This window comes from Miscanthus floridulus, chromosome 6, assembly GCF_019320115.1.
Source record: "Miscanthus floridulus cultivar M001 chromosome 6, ASM1932011v1, whole genome shotgun sequence".
Lineage (NCBI taxonomy): Eukaryota > Viridiplantae > Streptophyta > Magnoliopsida > Poales > Poaceae > Miscanthus > Miscanthus floridulus.
In genome coordinates, this window is record NC_089585.1 from 117,704,992 (window position 1) to 117,722,855 (window position 17,864).

Genomic DNA, 17,864 nt, shown 5'->3' on the forward strand with positions numbered 1-17,864 from the left:
AAGCTTCTACCTCAACTTCACAAAGTTGTTTTCAACTTCTTCTACCAAACGGGTCTGGATGCAACAACTTCCTCTAAAAGTTGTTTTTAGCTCCTCTCACATGCACGATTCTCTAGGTGAAGCTGAAAATACTATCTTCTTTTAGTTTTCTCTCTGCTATCTCTCCTAAGAAGTTGTTTACTATACGTTTATGAAAATAGATTCAACTCTAACGATAAAGCTGTTTTTGAAACCAAAGCCAACGAAAGCCGATTCACCAGTGAAGTTGAGCTGTACCAAACAGGCTCTAAGACTCGTTCAAATTTCTCAGTTCTGTAATATTGCCCTGATTATTGCTTGGGCTGCATTCTTTTTAATGGATTCTTTTGACGAGTCAAAACGGGGAACCACCTGAATCTATTTCCACACATACCAGCAAGCTAGGAATGGAATGTTACATTATCGGAGCAAGCCCCAGAGGTACATAGCAGAGGCGAGACAGAAACACCAACAAAGCAACACAACATGAGGAAAACAACCACAAACAAGATACATGACGTGGAATAGCAAAACACAGGCTTTAGCATAAACTTCCATGATGAAAACATGTCGTTAATCGCCGAACATTGCACCACCAAGTGGCAGCTCTCAAAATAACTCCAATTTCGATACGACTGTGAGGCATGGAGTCAAGGTCGGCAAATGACAGTCATGATGTACATCATCTATGGTGCACATCCAGGATCCAGTTGTCGTCCACGTGTTGTTGCTGACGATGAGACAAAGCTAGTGACAAAAAAGGGCGTACCCAGTGCAGAGAGCTCCCACTCTGTGCGGGGTCTGGGGAAGGGTGTCAGTGGCAAGCCTTACCCTCGCTTGTGCAATGCGAGGAGACCGCGACTCGAACCCGGGACCTTCCGGTCACAGGCGGTAAGACTCTACCGCTTGCACCAGGCCCGCCCTTCGAGACAAAGCTAGTGACACAGCAAAAGTAATAATGAAAGCTCAATTGATTCATTCCTGCCTTCTACTTTCTGATATCCTTCATATCATGGTTCATCCACACCCCATCCTTATCGCAAGGGAAGGATTCTAGCTTCCTACATCTGAAGACCTCTAGAAAGGTCAGTTTTGGAAACATGTCATGCACCTGGGTCCATTGTACTGATAAATCATTCAAGAATTTCAGGCGCAAAACCTCAATGCTCCACACCTCTGACATGTTTTTGTTGCCAAAAGTTCTTAGCATTCCTCCAGTGAAGTAGAGCCTCTTCAGTCTCAACAGCTTACTCGGACTTAACCATTCTGGTATCTTCTCTCCAGGGAAGCAGCGCAGGTCTAGCTTTTCGAGATTTAGTGGTAGGGAGAGTGAAGTTGGCGATGGTGTAGAATCAGAAGTCTGATGGACTCGTTCTTTCTTTGAAAGTGATACAGCCCATGTAATTTTCAGAACGCAAAGGCCTTTGATGTTCTCAAGTTCATTCAGTTCATCTTCTGTCACTGTAACTTTGCTTCCAATATATATGGTCAGCTTCTTCAATTTGTCCAGCCTAGCCAACTCTGCTACCCGACAATTGTAATTGCCAGTTGAACCACCAATGACAAACCCTTTCAGCACTTGGAGTTCAGTAAGCAAGCCAATACCCCTTGGCATGCCTTCCAGCAAGTAACATTCTGACACATCAAGGTGGGTGAGCATTTGAAGAGACGTGATGCTAGCACTCAGTCTCTCAAGGTTATGACAAGCATGAAGGTCCAAGATCCTGAGATTTGAGAGTCCACCAATGGAAGCAGGAAGTTCAATGATTCTAGAGATGCCCCTCAGACAAAGATATTTCAATTGATTGGATAACTGCAGTCCTTCCAAAAAATCAGTACTGTCAACCTCAATATGGTGTCGACGTAAGTTGTGCCACCTTCCTAGTTGGAGAACTGCAATCTTCCTCAAATCCAAGAACCAACACTTATCAAATTGTAGGTATTGCTCATTCACATTAAATATTGTTAGAAGGTTTCTGAGTGATGCCACATCAATTTCCTGTTGGTGCTCTTCAACTAGACAGGCACGGTGAGTAGCTGAACAGTCCCATGTTGCATTGCCATCTGAATCGAATTCAAAAAACCGTGCTTGCTTCGCAACTTTAATCAACACACGCCGAATCCAAGGGTGTAACTTGCATTGGTTGACCCGATACCTGCATTTCTGATACACCGGTTCAATCATTTCTAGAGCAATCAGCTTCTCAAAGCATGCATTTCCAACATCTTCGGCTGTTTGACTTCTTGTGGCTGCTACTAACCCCTCACCAATCCACCAATGAATCATGGCCCTCTTGCTGATGATGGAATTTTCTGGGAAGACAGAGAAGCATAACAAGCACAACTTCAGCTGCAGATCAAGATTATCATAGCTAACCTGCAAGTTAGACATGGTTGAGCTCTCAAGGATTTTCCTCTCAATCTCTAGTCTTTTCCACTGCTCCGAAACTTTTGCATGAACCCATTTGGATGGTACAGATGATGGCAAGGTTGTGGGAGCTACTGGCTTAATCATGGGAACATGGAGAGGAAGTTGCATACGATCTTTTAACTTGGACATCTCAGTGTTTACAATTTGAAGTGTGGAACGTATTGAATTGAGCTGGTTGCCTTCTTCTATGATTTCATCCAAATGTCGAGCTATTCCTCCAAAATCATTTATTATCTCATTTTCCCATTTAGACACTCTCAGGAGTATATCCTTGACTTCACAGGCTTCTTTCTTGATATTTTCAAAAAGAAGTACAATATCTGAATGTGAACTATCCTCATCTGGACCCAAAGGAACAACTCTTGCCCTTTCCAATTGCATTAGAAATGGAGAAACGACTTCATCCAATGTCCGCTCCTGCGACATGGTGGTTTTAGCAATCACCTGCAAGGAAGACACTGAAAATGAAAGACTGATGTGTTGGCTTCAACATATATGTAGAAAATTCTCTTTTTCAATGCATGTTCTGAATATAGCTGCTTCCTTTTTTTCTGCAACCTTGTTATCGTATACGCTTGAATCAAACTTCCGTGGTGTATTATTGTGTTATTTTAGCAAATAATATAAGAGATTGCGGTGTTTATTAAATCCAATGGGCCTAGTTACTTACAGAGGGAGTTTATAGACCAGAGTAGAGACATTAACTTAGCAGTGATCCATTGTGCACCAATTCTATTATCACTTGAAGGAGTCGCACTAGATCAAAATAATTTATTGGCAGCTGTTTTTTTTTAATATCTCGATTCTGACCGGCATATATTAAGGAGATCGAGGTTACATGTGCGAGCTGTACCGCATAAGCCCAACCAGGCAGACCACTCCCTCAAAAATAAAAATAAAAATAAAAATAATAAAAAATGTAGCCCGCATGGCCGGGTGGAGAAGTAACTGATTACTCCTTGTAGTGCCGACTAAGACAGAGAGTTCATTAGCCCTGGCTAAGCACCAATTGGAAGCTTCACATATTGGCAGCTGTAAAGCAAATACTAGATTATTTGCATTATGCCATCCAACTATTAATGAGGCAACCAAAGTCTCAGCGAGCATACAAACATGCAAATTCAGCAGTTGTCTACCCATGTACACAAACATGCCAAATTTGAGCACAAGGTGTTGCAAGAGCAAGCCAACTGCAGAGCAGGCAGTTGTCACAGTTAAGAGAATGTGACTGTTAAAAATCAGAGTAGAGGTTGGGTCGTTTTATGAATACGTTGTTCTTACAAATGAGTTTATCTTGATTACTGTTAGTTTGTGTACCCATGAGAAAGTGATCTGTCATGCACAAAAACAGCACAGCCTGGGTTTTTCCCACAAAGACACGAAGCAGAAGCCCTGGTGTTTTTGCACAGGGGCCAGTGTTGTGAACTCTATTAAAATGGAATGCAAATTTAGCAAAATTTCGTCTCAGGTTTTGAGAAAGTGTAAGTTCACTGCATGGGGCTAGAAATTACTACGATGATTACTGAAAAGGATACATGTGTAGTTCTAGTTGTGGATCTAAATTGAACAATGTAGTTCAATCATTCAGTACAAATTCGGATTTAGAATTCTAGACAACATCAATCATCAAACTACGTGTCATCCTAGAATGCTTATTTCGGTAACTAGATTTAGAAACTGTATCAGAAATGTATTGCATAACAGATATAGCTATATTTCAAATTAATCGTGCATATTACAGTTGGACCTAGCCACACAATTGTGAAGGCAATTCCACTAGTTTTCCCAAAATTTCAGCACAATAAAATATTTATTCACAGTTTAATTTGCAAATTGGCCAATCTGTCGAGGCAAAATTCACATCAGCAAGTCGATCAAAGTACCACGATATAAATATACAAAACTCATGATACCAATACAATACATACGCCTAACAATATATCTCTGTAAACTGCAAAATTGATGTGGAAGAGTCAGTGGTGATTGTAAACTATTGCACTATTTGAGACTAGATTGGATTACTGGAAGAGTGTCTGGGGCTATATACTACAATAATCCTTGTTTTTCTGCACGAAAATATGACGCTCCTGCTCACTATCATGAAACGGGAATTTCTCTCGTCTCTTCGGATAAGGAAAAGAACTCCGGAACGACCCCACAGAGGCAGAGAGAGCAGGAAAGACCGAACTCACCAAAGGACTCCACAGGACTGGTTTGCCGCAGACAGCGGTTTACAGGCTTCAACCTCCTCTATCTAGTCCTCTTCGCCAGCCGCCAGGACCGAGCATGAGCATCACAGGCGCGGAGCGGCCCTTCTTCGCGCTGGGCCTCGCACCCGCAACACCAAGGCCCCCTGAAGGCGCTCTTCGACAGCTAGTTGGTGATGGAGATTGGAGATACGACTATACGAGACGGGCTCAGTAAGGCTCGGTGCGCCCGGGGTAGTTGAGGTTGGAGCGGTTGCTGTGGTGGTGGTACGGCCGTAGGGGACGCCGGTGCTGAATGGCCGACACGATCGATCTGCTTTGCCGACGGCGATAGCAGCCCACGGGCGCACGCTCTAGCACGGCGACGACATGCGTGACTGCGTGAGCCCTCTCGGACCCCGGACTTTCTCCGCTGTGAGCAGAAGCGCAGCTCCGACTCGGCACACAGAGCAGAAGGGGGAAAAAAGAGATTTTCCACTTGGGTTGGGCCGGAATAGGCTACCATGGCCCACAAAGAATTCCTACTCTACCTATTGACCTTGACCTCATTGATGGAAAATCACAGCCATGAACCAAGATCGGTGACTTTGCCGGCGACAAAGCCGCCGGAGCAGTTGAAGAGACACGGCGCACAACTGACTGATGCAGTGACCCTCACGAGTCACGAGTGGAGGGTGACATAGCGAGAAGTGGAGCCGCTTGGCTACAACTAGTGAATCAAAACGGATCGAATACGGACGGTATTTGTTTTCATATTTATGTTCGGATTCAGATTTAAATACGGATAGTGTTAACTATGTTGGATAGGATATGATTGGATATCGACATCATAAATATGTAATTTGAGTATTCGAATACGAATACGGTATCGGATGTTAGATATTCAGACTCGGATACAGACATATCTCAACCCCTCTAAACGAATTCGGTCCGTACCGGGGTGTGCCTAGACAACGCGTCGAATCGACGCGGTACTGCCAGGACTACCACTGCTAGACAACCGCGGTACTGCCAGGACTACCACTGCTAGACGACGCCTCGCCTCGAGCCCTCGACGACTAGAGAATTTGACTGGTTGACTCGGCGGGCATCTCTCTCTGAAGTCTGAACGAACACCGGGAATCCCGCGTGCCAGTGGTCCCACTGGCCCTGGTGCGACGTGGAAGCTTGCTGGAGTAGTCGAAGGAGGACAGAGTGGCTCCTCCATTGCCGAAGACTCTTGAGTCCGAGGGGCAACTCGCCGGTGCGGCCGTGCGGGCAAGGTGTTTGACGGATTGGCGAGGCGGGCATCTCTGCACCAGCCACCAGATTTTCTACCCAACTGTCTATACCTCATCACTAGCACCCGCGTGTCAGTGGCAGGGTCTCGAATTGTCGATACGACCGTCTCGTCTACCCGTACTCCTACTAAGTCAAGGTCTCCCCTTCAGTGTCCTTCACAAACCGCGTCCGCGTTTCTCCAGGCGACAGGCGAGCTCCCACGCCTCACCAGATTTTGACGGGTTCGACGTGGACATTGCTCGTTGCTCGCCTTCGTCAATTCCTGCATCTCTCCCATTCCACGGCTGCTGCCTGCCGGCATAGCCTAGGGCACAGGGCCACTGAAATCGCTGAAGCCGGCCTCGCTGCGACCTGCGAGTGCTCATCTCCAACATCTTTGGGCCGCACGGGACAGCTGGTGAGTGCTTTATCTTTTTCTGAACTTTGGTTTCTGAATTGTGCCGTGTTAATATACTGTGCTCTCTATAGGAATTTACCACATTACTTTTATCCCCTAAAATTAGACATGCATCATGCAAAAGATACTTATCTTTTCCTCAAAAAAAGATACTTATCTAAATGGAAAAAATGCCATACGCCCATGCCAACAAGTTTCTGTAACAAATATCAGGAGGGTGTGTGTGATTCTATTATACTTGTATTTGTCCTTCATGCAAGTGCACGAATTGGCACTTGGCGGCATGACCAGACTAACTCAGGAAATACTCACAGCTGAAAAAAAACAGGATAAGCAGCATAATGGCGTCCTATTGTTGCTTTTGGAGGCGAAGGCGGACAATCCGATATCCAAGCGTGGAAATTATAAATCCTGGTCAGTCAATTTCATTCCAAGATATGCTCGGGCTGCTTGTTCGTCCAGATGTTGGAGTAATTGTCATCCAAGGTATTGGCGGCTCTGGAAAGACATGGGCTGCAAAGGCTGCATACCGGGCAGCAAGGACTTCGAATCTCTTTCAAGAGTATGTCTGGGTTCCATTGTCAATGAATTCTAGCATGGGACACTGTATCAACAAGATTGCAGCGTCTCTTTCATGCAACAAAGGAGGTAACTTGTCCATAGAAAGAACTAAGGCCATAATCAAGGAATATCTCACAAAACGGAAATTCCTTCTTGTTCTTGATAATTCTTATTTCACTGAAGAAAGTATCTTAGAGTGCCTGGGAGTTCCTCGTCCTCAACAGCAAAGTCTTGGCTCAAAAATCTTTGTGACTACAAGAACTAAAAGGGGAGAGTCAATCATGGAGCCAGATATAGTTTTAATGCCACAACCTCTCACTTATGAAGAGTCATACGACCTGCTGCGTGAGAAGATTGGAAAAGATATCTGTTTTGCACATGACTTAATCAGCTACTGTTTTGGCATGCCACTCACAATCGTCCTATTGGCTGGGGTTCTGTGTGATGCACCTACACAAGAGGCATTTAGTGAGTTGGTCACAAAAGCGCATGTCACTCTAGGAGCCCAGATATCAGTATTCAACACCTTGGGGCGCATCGTGAAATTTGGATACCATCAGCTTCCTAGCGATAACGTGCGACACTGCTTGCTGTACTGCCTACTCTTCCCAGAACATCAAGGGATTGCAGTCAAAGAGTTAATCTGGTACTGGATAATGGATGGTCTACTCCAGAAAAATATTGGTTTTGATGAGGCTAACCATATTGGGAAGGAAATTCTTGATGTCCTCATAAAGCACGGTATGGTATATTTGGACGATAATGGTCATATACGCATGCATGATGTGGTCAGGGAGACTGTCTCAAGATATGGAAAGGATAATGGTTACATAGAGCAGCATGACTGGCATATTAACAATCCTATTAGTACCAGATTAGTGCATCTTGCCAAGTATAGCAGAAGAGTTTTGTTAATGGATACTGAAATGGAATGCCTTTATGGAAGCCCGTGTTGCTCATTTATTTCATCATTACATTTAAGAGGAAACTGTCTTTTAAAAGCTATGTCGGAAGAATTCTTTTGCCACATGGGACAACTAGAGATACTGGACCTATCATTTACACTAATCCAAGTGCTGCCGCCTTCCATCTCCTGTTTGACTAGGCTAAGAATGTTATTGCTGACTGGGTGTGATTATTTAAAGGAAATTCGACACATAACTCCATTGGTGCGGCTGGAGGTACTGGATGCTTCAGGTTGTGGTTCCCTGAAGAGTATAGGCTCTGGGTCATTTGATCATATGGTTTTGCTCAAGGTCCTTGACCTTTCTGCAACTTCCATCACTTTCTTGATCTCAATTCCAGTATCTATGGAGCTTCGCCACCTAAATCTACAGGGGTGCCCATTTCTACGGTCTGAGCTACCTTATGGGGTGTCAAAAAATGGTGCTGTACAGAATCTGCAGCTTGGTGATGTTGAAGATCTAGCAGATTGGATGGGCATGTTGTGGTTACCATGTGGACTGACGTTCAATTTGTCCGATAAGCATGGCTTAGAAGTATCACTTGAGGCTAACATGGGTGGTAATACATATGTTTATGCCAGTGATGCCTATTTCTTTAATTGCTTGAAAAAGGACTCTCCGCTGTGGTTTAACTGTTTTCAGAAGTTTCAGATTGTCATCTCCTGTTCGAAGGATAACCAAACCATGGACACTGATGTTGAAGCAAAGAAGATAGATTCCATCATTCAGAATTCATACTTTAGGACAAAGCGCTTTGCACATTCCATCGAGCCCATTAGATACCTGGAAATAAATGGTACTATTGGTGTTCCATCTGATCTTGATGGTATTCTCGGTCATGCTGAGCTGATATCATTACAGAGATTAGCAATGGCCACCCAACTTTCTGATCTGAATATTAGTAGTATGGAAGCGGTAAGAGAACTCTGGGTGGAAAATTGTGAACACCTAGAGAGTTTTCTGACAGCAGAGGTAGTCCAGGCATTGTCTGAGGTGGGCAACTTGCACAGTTTATGGATCTCCAAAATGGAAAAATTGTCATCCTTCTGCAAAGGAGTGGAAGATGTGACCAGTTTCAGTTGTCTGAAGCACTTGCTCTTCGACTGCTGTCCAAATCTCATATGCCTCTTTCCTTCGGTACTACACTTTCCAAACCTTGAAACATTGAATATAAGGTTTTGTGACATTTTGGAGAGGGTGTTTGACAGCTCGGCCTTGGGAGAGGACACTCTCCCTAGGTTGCAGTCGCTGCAGCTGTGGGAGCTTCCTGAGCTAACCTCTGTCTGTAGTGGAGTCTTGCCATCTCTGAAGAACCTCAAGGTGAGAGGCTGTGCAAAACTGCGGAAAATCCCAGTTTGCATGAATGAAAACAGCCCATTTGTAACTACTATCGGAGAACAGCTATGGTGGGACAGTTTAATATGGGATGACGAAACCATTAAGCGTTGGTTGCTGTTCAGAAACTGGGGGCCCTTGCTACCTCATATTGCAACTGAAGGATGAACTGAAGAAGTCTTCATGTGTTTCTGCAACATTTATCACCAACTTATTTTTTTGGTTTGACCTTCCTATATGTCGTGAACTCGTGGTTGATACACGGCTAGTACAATTTTCTGAATTGATCTTGTAGGGAAGTGGGAAGTCTGCTATGTGGTTGTACCTGAAGCCTGTAACAACACGAAGCAAATTGAGTTTGGCCCAGCATGCTAATAATTGAACAAGGTTTAGCAATTATTCATTTATTCTGCCATATGTTTGTTCCACACTGAACACGATGTCCTAGATTCACGGTGCAAACTGCTTTTGCGGATATTGCAATTTCTACTGCACTTTGTTCACCTGGACGGATGGATCAGGACAGACAGGTTCAAACGTACATTCCAGGTTGTCTTGTTCATTTGCTCCTCACTGGAACTTACTTGAGATCTGATTATCTGAATATCTCACCTACTTATATGGCTTCTCTGTTGCACCATGCACCAGTTAAATAAAAAATGGACGCTCGTCTATTGCTTTTAACCTCTGACTCATATAGCTCATGCATCCAAACAAATACGGACTACTGCAGTAAGGTAGGCTCTGATGAAATAAAACAACCAAACACAACGGTTGCATGCTCAGCCTGTCCAATCTTCGCAGTGACATAGTATTGCGGTGAATCCAAAGTGCAAAACCGAATCATTTCATCTACCATATGAAGCTCCAGACATGGACCAGGCTAGGTACAGGTACGCTGCTGCCTCGCCGTCGCCCCAGCTCCCTGCACTAGCCGCCGCTATTCAAGGGGCTGTGCGATCCACCAACCTGGCACCCATCGGTCCATCCCCCCCGCGTGGCACGCCGGCCGGACGGCCCATCCGTCCCAACCTCTGCCCAAAATGACGCCGCATCACCCTCTCCAACCCAACATCCAGCCAGCAGCGCAAGCGATCGACCGGCCGGCGCACACGCCCAACCCCAGCCCGGGCCGGCGGGACGCCTCATGTCATGTGCCTGGCCGCGACCGCGACCGCCCGCCCGGCCCCCACGGCTCTTTCACGCGGCAGCTAGCTCCATCGGCAGTGGGCGCGTCCCCGCCCCTGCCCCCGAGCCCCGTGGGCTCCCAGCGCTTTCCTCCCTTTCCTGCGAGATTGGCATCCAAATAATGGACGTGCCGGGGCGGCTGCACATGCCATGTCTCCCACCCCACCGGTGCGTTGCGGGTGCGGTCACCTCCGTCGCCCCGCCCCGGCTCGGCCGAATCCAGTTGGTTGCGGAGATTTATGCGCGCAGCGCGCGCCACCCCTCCTCGTGCCTGTACCCGGATACCCGCCCCCGAAAGAAAACGATCGTGCCGGTGTTTCTTCTGGATCTGCTGACGGGGTGCAACCGGCGGTTTTTAGTGCAGCGCAGGACGAACGATGGTCCAGTAGAGATGCATAGGCATGGATGGATGTTACTCCTATCCGATTCCGATGCATGCGGCGAGCCCCAGGCCCAGCCGTGCACGGACACGGAGGAGTAGCGACGCCAATGCAAAGCTCTTGTTCATAGCCGCTGCTGTTGGCTCGTTGCAGTGCGGCCAGCCCCCGGCCATGCATGATTGTTGCCGCTTTGTGCAATTGTGCATCCAATACCTTGAAGCCTTGTGTGTGTGGTACCGACTACTGACGAAATGATTGGTAAAGGCCAATCGGTCCCTCGTGTGCCTGTGTTCCCTGCGCTCGTGGACCCGTGCGATGGGTGTCAGCTCGTGTACGACTGTAGTGTAGTACTAGACATTTGCCATTGCCAAGTGCCGTGTGGTTGCGCTTGCCCATGCTGTGTTTACATGTCACATACAGTATGGAAGTGCTCATGCATGCATGTCTGGTCACTCTGACAATACTTCATGACCAAAGTCGTGTGCTGGAGATCCGTTCCACTGCACAGAACGAAGCAGCAGTTTGACGTTAACAGGCTTCCAACTCCCAAGTTTCATCATCTGTCAGTCCAGATCGAACCCCATCGAAAGAGGGCATGGAACAGTGCCTCTGAAACCGACCGGTGCACTGACGATATCGGTATGCTTCTGCTAGCCTGGTGGTACATGGCCGCTTGCACTGTTCCCCGCGCCCCCGGGGCAGTCATGTTCATGTATGCATGCATGATCCTCTCCATATTCCTGGAAAGTGGCCAAGGAGCCACTGGGTGGGCTTCAAAGTTTAAATAAATCATACAAGCAGCATGAATGGATTTCTCATCATAGCTTAATCTGTAGCAGGGGCGGATGTAGTGTTGGTGCATGGGGGTACAGCTGTACCCCCAAAATTTATGTACAAATACTAAGTTTGTATACATATAATACATTATGTATTTAGAACCCCTTATCAAATAGCAATCTCTTAAGAAAAAGTGCTCATCCGTGAGGAAAAATAGCGTTACAATCCCATACTACCACACTTTCTTCTAATAAAGTATAGGAGACAAAGTAAATCAGTGCACAAGTACAATATAAAAATAACGAAATGAGTTAGGAAAAGTAAATATGTAAAGTTGACTCTCTTTTTTCTCTTCTAAACAATCATTATAGTTTCAAATTTGTGAAGTTTGAGTCTTGACTTTTAATAATCAGTCAATTTTGGGAAAAATCACCCATATGTATCTCAATAAATAGTTAATTTCACTTTTTGTACATCGTCATGACATTAAGAATAATAAGGATATATCCTTTTTATGGACTGCTCAATAAAGCACAAAAGATCATCTACTCTGAATCAACTCATTAAGAATGCCAAAGAAGCAAGAAACTCATGTGCTATTAAGACCTTGGCGACGACTACTTTTGTGTACTCACGGATGAATATTGGCAAATTGTATTCTTAGATCCATACACTAACCATTTTATTGGCATCAGGTCGTTGTATTATATATCGTTAGAGTTTTACATCAATTAGGTCCGTACCCCCATGATCGAAATCCTAGATCCGCCACTGATCTGTAGGGACTCGTCGGCGGTCCGAACCTCGCCATCGGGGGCGATGGCACCTGCATTCAGGTCGGATCAGGTTCATGCAACCCATGAGCAGACACGGGGGAGCTAGGGCCGGCCGCCCATTGCAGCGATGGATTCATGGATATGGATATTATACACGGTACACATACACAGCAGCTTCCATTCCATCAGATACCTGCCCTTACTGTGGTAGGGCAAAGCAGCGCATGGCGACCCTGTCGTCCCATAAGGTTCATGTCCATCAGTCCATGCATTGCATGCACCCCTGTTCCATTGGATTTGGAACCCCTCCATCTCCATCTGGGCACCTCTCCGATACCCGAGATCGATCGATCCATCAACGGTGCGGTGCCTCTGCAGATCACACACATCGCGCATTAACGTTTCCTGCTTTTTTTTCCCCTAACAGTGACAGCACCTGACTGCCGAGAACATGGCCTTGTTTATCCGGTTGCTGTTGGAGGTGCCAATTCAGAGAACCGAATCGCGCTGCCACAGTAACAACATATCCTATTGGCAGGCATGGCAGAACTGAGAACTCAACAACGTATCCGCAACAACCGGAGATCGGACAGCACGAAGAGCCAGAACCGCATCCGCAAAAAGAACTTTGTTCCAACCACCAGATTTGGCGCATCGCTCCAGTTCACCCCGCGGCCAAGCCCAAAACCACCGCAGTTAATAATACACAGCCCGTACGATATCCCCGCGACACGAACACGAGCGATGGATGCGGTAGCCGACGATGGCGACACGGGCTTTATCCGGCGGAACCCACGCATGTGCGCGTCGTATCATGACAAGCACGGCGATCCCCCGCGATGAATCGCTGGCCATCCCTACACTACACGCGCGGAAGTAAACTAGTGCAAAGCGGATTCCGGGCCGATGCGTCGGTTGCCTGCCTAGCCGTGCCGTGTCCACTCCCACCCAGAGCAGCGCGTAATGCCCCTCGCCCCCTCAGCTCGCGCGCCTCGCCACGGCGCTCAATGATTTGTCCCCATCATAACTGCTGTGATTGAGACCAGTTGCAACGACAACAGCACGGGAGACTAGATTTTAGACGAGTTGCAAGCAACGCAACGGCGAGTAGTCCATTAATACAGGACACTGCTTTCCATTATGCGACGGGAACCGTGCATTAACGCGCGATGATGATCGAGTAGCTTGACGGAAACGGACTGGAAAGAGCACGGGAGCGCAGGGGCGGGGCGGAGGGAATGAGCACAAGATTCCTTGCCAGCTCGAAAGAGGGGGCGGCGGGGCGGGGAGAACGTGGTGGGCAGGGGCCGGCGGGCCTGTCCTGCCTCGCCGGCCGCCGGCCGCCATCCCTTTCTTCTCCCCCACTCTACACAGCCAGGCGCGTGCCACGGCTATGGCTGCCTTGTCGGACCTGCCGCAGGCCGACCACCGCCGCAATCATACGTATAGCATGCACGAGCCATTCCCAGTAGGATACGGATGCTTCCTGGATCCAACCGCGACCGCGACCCCGACCCCGACCTCGATCCCGCTCGTGAATACTGCTACAGGAAGGACATCTCTTATTGTCATGTCACGGCGGGGTACACCGTACGCGTACGCGCTTGGCCATGTGACATGTGAGCCAGGTACGACTACTCGATCCGGTCGAGGGCGTCCGTTGTCAGAGTGCAGTCAAAAATCAAATCAAATGCATGCCGTGCCCATGTACGGTAGGCTCAACCAACAAGTTGGAGTGGTTTGGACTCGATTAGCTAGCAGTCGAGATTACTATTTTTTCTACTATATATATGTTGGCTTCCATTCATTCGAGTTGGTTCTCCACACCACACCGTACGTTAAGCAGTTGAGCAATACCTTTATTTTTTTTTAAAAAAAGGGGGCAGTTAAGGCATCTCTTGGAATGGTCGGCAGTCTGAGGTTGAGCGAACTTGCATCTGTTTTATTTGGTCGGTCAGGAATCAGGGCCTCTTCGGTTGATCCAGTTGCAGCTGATTTCGGATTGATTTAATAGTATTCTGTGAGAGAGAATAAGCTGAAATAAGCTGAGCTGGAATGTGACCAGTTCTCTCTTCGCTGTTTCTTTAGAGTATGGCACATGTACATCCACATTCTGAGGCAAAGCTAGAATTAGTGAGTGTGAGCAAGCACACTAACCACCGAAAAGCACCTTCTATCGTATCGCGCACGACTTTGTCCCGTCCCAGTTACCTCAATTTTCGACTGACAGAACAGAACGCACGGACGATAGGATGGTATTGAAAGTTCTACTACGTATCACTCACTGTTCCTCGCGATAAGTCTCTTTACCACCAGCAAAGTCGCTGTCCATGGGCTTGGACTGTTCAGCGAATGGGCCTTTTTTTTCTCGTGTTGCCCACTTTGAAGGGACCAGGACCAGCAGCGTTTCACTCGGCGGCACTCGCTGTCTGTCCATTGGTACGTGCGCTGCGTTTCCTACTGCCCCATTGACGTTCCCGGCCAGGCCATGGCTTTGATTGACAGCCCAGCCGAGCGTCCCTCCCTCCTCTCCCTACCGACCAACCAGCGACCCTCGCCCGTTCGATCCAACGGGAAAGGTACAGGAGCTGCAGGAGCTGAGCTCGGCTCCCAAGTCGGAACCTCCCTCCAATGGCGAGTCACGAGTGCACGCATACGCGGCCTCCTCACCTGTGAGTTGTGACGCCACCTGTCCCTACCTACCGGCCTCCTCGCGCGCGCTCGCGCCATCGCCTCGGCTATATAACCGCCTCGCCTCCCACCTCGTTTCATCAGACGGACTCACAACTCGCAGCACCTGCAGCAGAACCACTTGAGAACCAGCCAGCCAAGAGCCAACCAACCAACCGCCGGAGCCGACCAAGAAGAAGGAAGGAAGACAACTTGCCCATCCGCGTCCAGGCAGTATGTGCAACTCCAACGTCAAGTCCGCGGGCGTGGCCCAGATCGACGGCCGCCCGGTGCTGCAGCCGGCGGGCAACCGCGTGGCGGCGCCGGCGGACGCCGCCCGCCCGCTCAAGAAGTCCCTGCAGAAGTCGCTCTCCATGCCGGCTTCCTACGACAACAACAACAATGCCACCGCGGCCGCCCGCCCCGCGGCGCCGCCCGAGAACACCCGTGCGGCGGCGGCTTCTCTGCTGCCTCCTGCGACGCCGGCCTCGGCCACCACGAGGGCGGCGGCGAGGGCGGCAGGCGCCGCCGTGGCCGCGGAGAAGACCAGCAGGTCCACCAAGGCCAGCAGGAAGCCCGGCGCCGTGCTGCCGGTGGTGACGTTCGCGGCGCTGGAGGCGTTCGAGCCAGCCGCAGCCGGGAGCATCGCCGCGGCGCAGCGGGAGCACGCCGCGCAGGCGCAGGCGCAGCGCAAGCTGCGGATCGCGCACTACGGCCGCACCGCGTCCTTCTCCCGGGTGGAGGGCCGAGTCGGCGCCACCGCCACCGCCACGGCCGCGGCCGCTGCCGAGCCGGCCGTCCCCGCCTCACCCACCGTCCACGACGAGAAGCGCTGCAGCTTCATCACGTCCTACTCAGGTACGCAAAGCACAGGACACAGAGCCGTATGCTACTTGCCGCTTGACACCATTGTGCTGAGCGCTAACGTGAGCTACTATTCTGCTGTGTTTTTGCGGCGTGCAGACCCTCTGTATGTCGCGTACCACGACGAGGAGTGGGGAGTGCCCGTGCACGACGACGAGTAAGCAAGCCGCCATTCATTCCCTGATCCTTGCAAACGCACAAGCTGCTGATGCTAGCTCACGGCAACAGTTGTCCTCACATGTATCTGGTGGCGCTGAAATGACAGGTTGCTATTCGAGATGCTCACACTGTCTGGCGTGCAAGTCGGGGCCGACTGGACTTCCATCCTCAAGAAAAGACACGTCTACAGGTGGGGAACAGAGCAAGCCCCCTACTGTCGTCTTAGTAGCTGATTAGCTTTTGTTACTGCGCTGCCGCTAAATTTGTGCTGATTTCGGTCTGTATTTGCCTGAATGTCTGGTCACAAACAGGGAGGCATTCTCCGGCTTCAACGTGGACGCGGTCTCCAAGTACACCGAGAAGCAGATGGCGTCGCTGAGCGCCGACTACGGCCTGGATTTGGGCACCGTCAGAGGAACCGTCAACAACGCCTGCCGGATTCTCGAGGTACCCTGAGCTTGACCTCAATCGAGCGAGACTGTCACTAGACATGTTTTCACTTCAATTGGAAAGGAAAAGGAGTAGCTCTTTTGCTGCGTATATATAATCGTAGCTAACTGCGGACGGAAAAGTTTTAGAATGCTCTGAAAATGAGCCTTTAATAACACTATCAGAAGCCACTGCTGTTTTCGGTACAAGTTGGTAGTTGTTTTCCATCGGTTGGTCCTCATCTGTTGAGATAGTAGCTGTAGTTCTAGTACCATCTCGCAACCGAAAGATTAAAGCGAGGCGGTCAATGAATGAAGGCGTATATATGAATTATGAACTGAAGGCGTATATCAACCTGTTCGCTTGCTCGTAAACGATCGTAAATTTCTAGCTGGGAATAGTGTTTTTCTCTCACATCAAACCAGCCAGCAGTAAATAATCCACGATACGATACGGCCTTCCGAACAGGCTATATACGCTGAAGAATATCTAATTAATCTGACGGTGTTGTTCGATCCGTTGCATTGCAGGTGCGGAGGGACTTTGGCTCACTGGACAAGTACGTGTGGGCGTTCGTGAACAACAAGCCGCTGTCGCCGAGCTACAAGTACAGCCGGAAGATCCCGGTGAAGACGTCCAAGTCGGAGTCCATCAGCAAGGACATGGTCCGGCGCGGCTTCCGCTTCGTCGGCCCCACTGTCATCCACTCCTTTATGCAGGCGGTCGGGCTCACCAATGACCACCTCGTCTCGTGCCCGCGCCACCGCGTCTGCTCCGCCGCCGCCGCCGGCGCAGCCGCAGCCGCACGCGTTAACTGATTCGAACTGACCACCGAGCGAAACACAAGGATGAAGAAACTTTTATATTGTCTGACGAGGACAAAGACGAGAAAAGAGAGATAGCCTCTAGTAGTAGCGGTAGTAGTATACAAAACGGAGTGCTGGTTTGCAAGTGTGTGTGATGATCGAGTGTGTGCTTGTGTAGATTAATTACGGCACTCCCTAATTAGCCAATTAATGAGCTTGCTTGCTGTGATTTGCCTGCCCCCATTGCCTTAAGTACCACGTGACGTGAGTCCCACCACTACAGCACCTTGAATATATGCAGTGCAGTCAGCCTGTTCGGGAGACCGTATTGGATCGTGGATTATTTACTGTTGGCTGGTTTGGTGTGAGAGAAAAATACTGTTTTTAGCTAAAAATGTTTCTAACTGGAAATTTACGATCATTTACGACTAAGCGAACAGCTCGTGAGGCGGTAGGTGTGTGCGCCGTGCACGTGGCGTGCTAGCTTGCTTTTGCAGCTGCACGCCTTTGGCCTGCTGTGTGCTCTCCTCTCAACAAGCTAGCCTGCGCAGATAGCGATGGATGAGGAGAGGAGAAGGGTGATGATGATTAGGGGGAGAAGCCCGGCCGTGTGGGCTACC

The 17,864-nt window shown here is 48.8% G+C and overlaps 3 protein-coding genes across 4 annotated transcripts; 2 read left to right on the forward strand and 1 right to left on the reverse strand.

Annotated features, from left to right (window-relative positions):
- Window positions 1–385: 385 nt before the first annotated feature.
- LOC136459255 (disease resistance RPP13-like protein 4) lies at window positions 386–5,280 on the reverse strand. The gene is made up of 2 exons (XM_066459130.1): window positions 4,642–5,280; window positions 386–2,893 (listed from the first exon to the last, which is right to left on the reverse strand). The coding sequence occupies exon 2, from the start codon at window positions 2,873–2,875 to the stop codon at window positions 1,007–1,009; it is 1,869 nt and encodes a 622-aa protein (XP_066315227.1). The 5' UTR covers window positions 2,876–2,893; window positions 4,642–5,280; the 3' UTR covers window positions 386–1,006.
- A 443-nt stretch (window positions 5,281–5,723) lies between these two features.
- On the forward strand, window positions 5,724–9,635 carry LOC136459256 (probable disease resistance protein At1g61300). Of its 2 annotated transcripts, none has more exons than XM_066459131.1 (2): window positions 5,724–6,334; window positions 6,649–9,635. In XM_066459131.1, the coding sequence occupies exon 2, from the start codon at window positions 6,676–6,678 to the stop codon at window positions 9,361–9,363; it is 2,688 nt and encodes an 895-aa protein (XP_066315228.1). In that variant the 5' UTR covers window positions 5,724–6,334; window positions 6,649–6,675; the 3' UTR covers window positions 9,364–9,635. The 2 variants fall into 2 exon arrangements, with proteins under 2 accessions (XP_066315228.1, XP_066315229.1); XM_066459132.1 differs by having other exon boundaries at window positions 6,663–9,635.
- Window positions 9,636–14,906: 5,271 nt separating this feature from the next.
- On the forward strand, window positions 14,907–17,574 carry LOC136459257 (uncharacterized). The gene is made up of 5 exons (XM_066459133.1): window positions 14,907–15,844; window positions 15,950–16,007; window positions 16,116–16,199; window positions 16,321–16,456; window positions 16,969–17,574. Exons 1-5 carry the CDS (start codon window positions 15,223–15,225, stop codon window positions 17,254–17,256), a joined length of 1,188 nt encoding a protein of 395 aa, XP_066315230.1. The 5' UTR covers window positions 14,907–15,222; the 3' UTR covers window positions 17,257–17,574.
- Window positions 17,575–17,864: the final 290 nt, after the last annotated feature.

What these genes read in the sequence shown, in the direction of transcription:
- LOC136459257 (XM_066459133.1), top strand. Translation starts at nt 15,223, where the DNA reads ATGTGCAACTCCAACGTCAAGTCCGCGGGCGTGGCCCAGATCGACGGC. An exon ending in CTTCATCACGTCCTACTCAG is followed by an intron (nt 15,845 to 15,949) that starts GTACGCAAAGCA and finishes TGCGGCGTGCAG; the next exon opens with ACCCTCTGTATGTCGCGTAC. An exon ending in AAGAAAAGACACGTCTACAG is followed by an intron (nt 16,200 to 16,320) that starts GTGGGGAACAGA and finishes GGTCACAAACAG; the next exon opens with GGAGGCATTCTCCGGCTTCA.
- LOC136459255 (XM_066459130.1), bottom strand. Translation starts at nt 2,875, where the DNA reads ATGTCGCAGGAGCGGACATTGGATGAAGTCGTTTCTCCATTTCTAATG.
- LOC136459256 (XM_066459131.1), top strand. Translation starts at nt 6,676, where the DNA reads ATGGCGTCCTATTGTTGCTTTTGGAGGCGAAGGCGGACAATCCGATAT.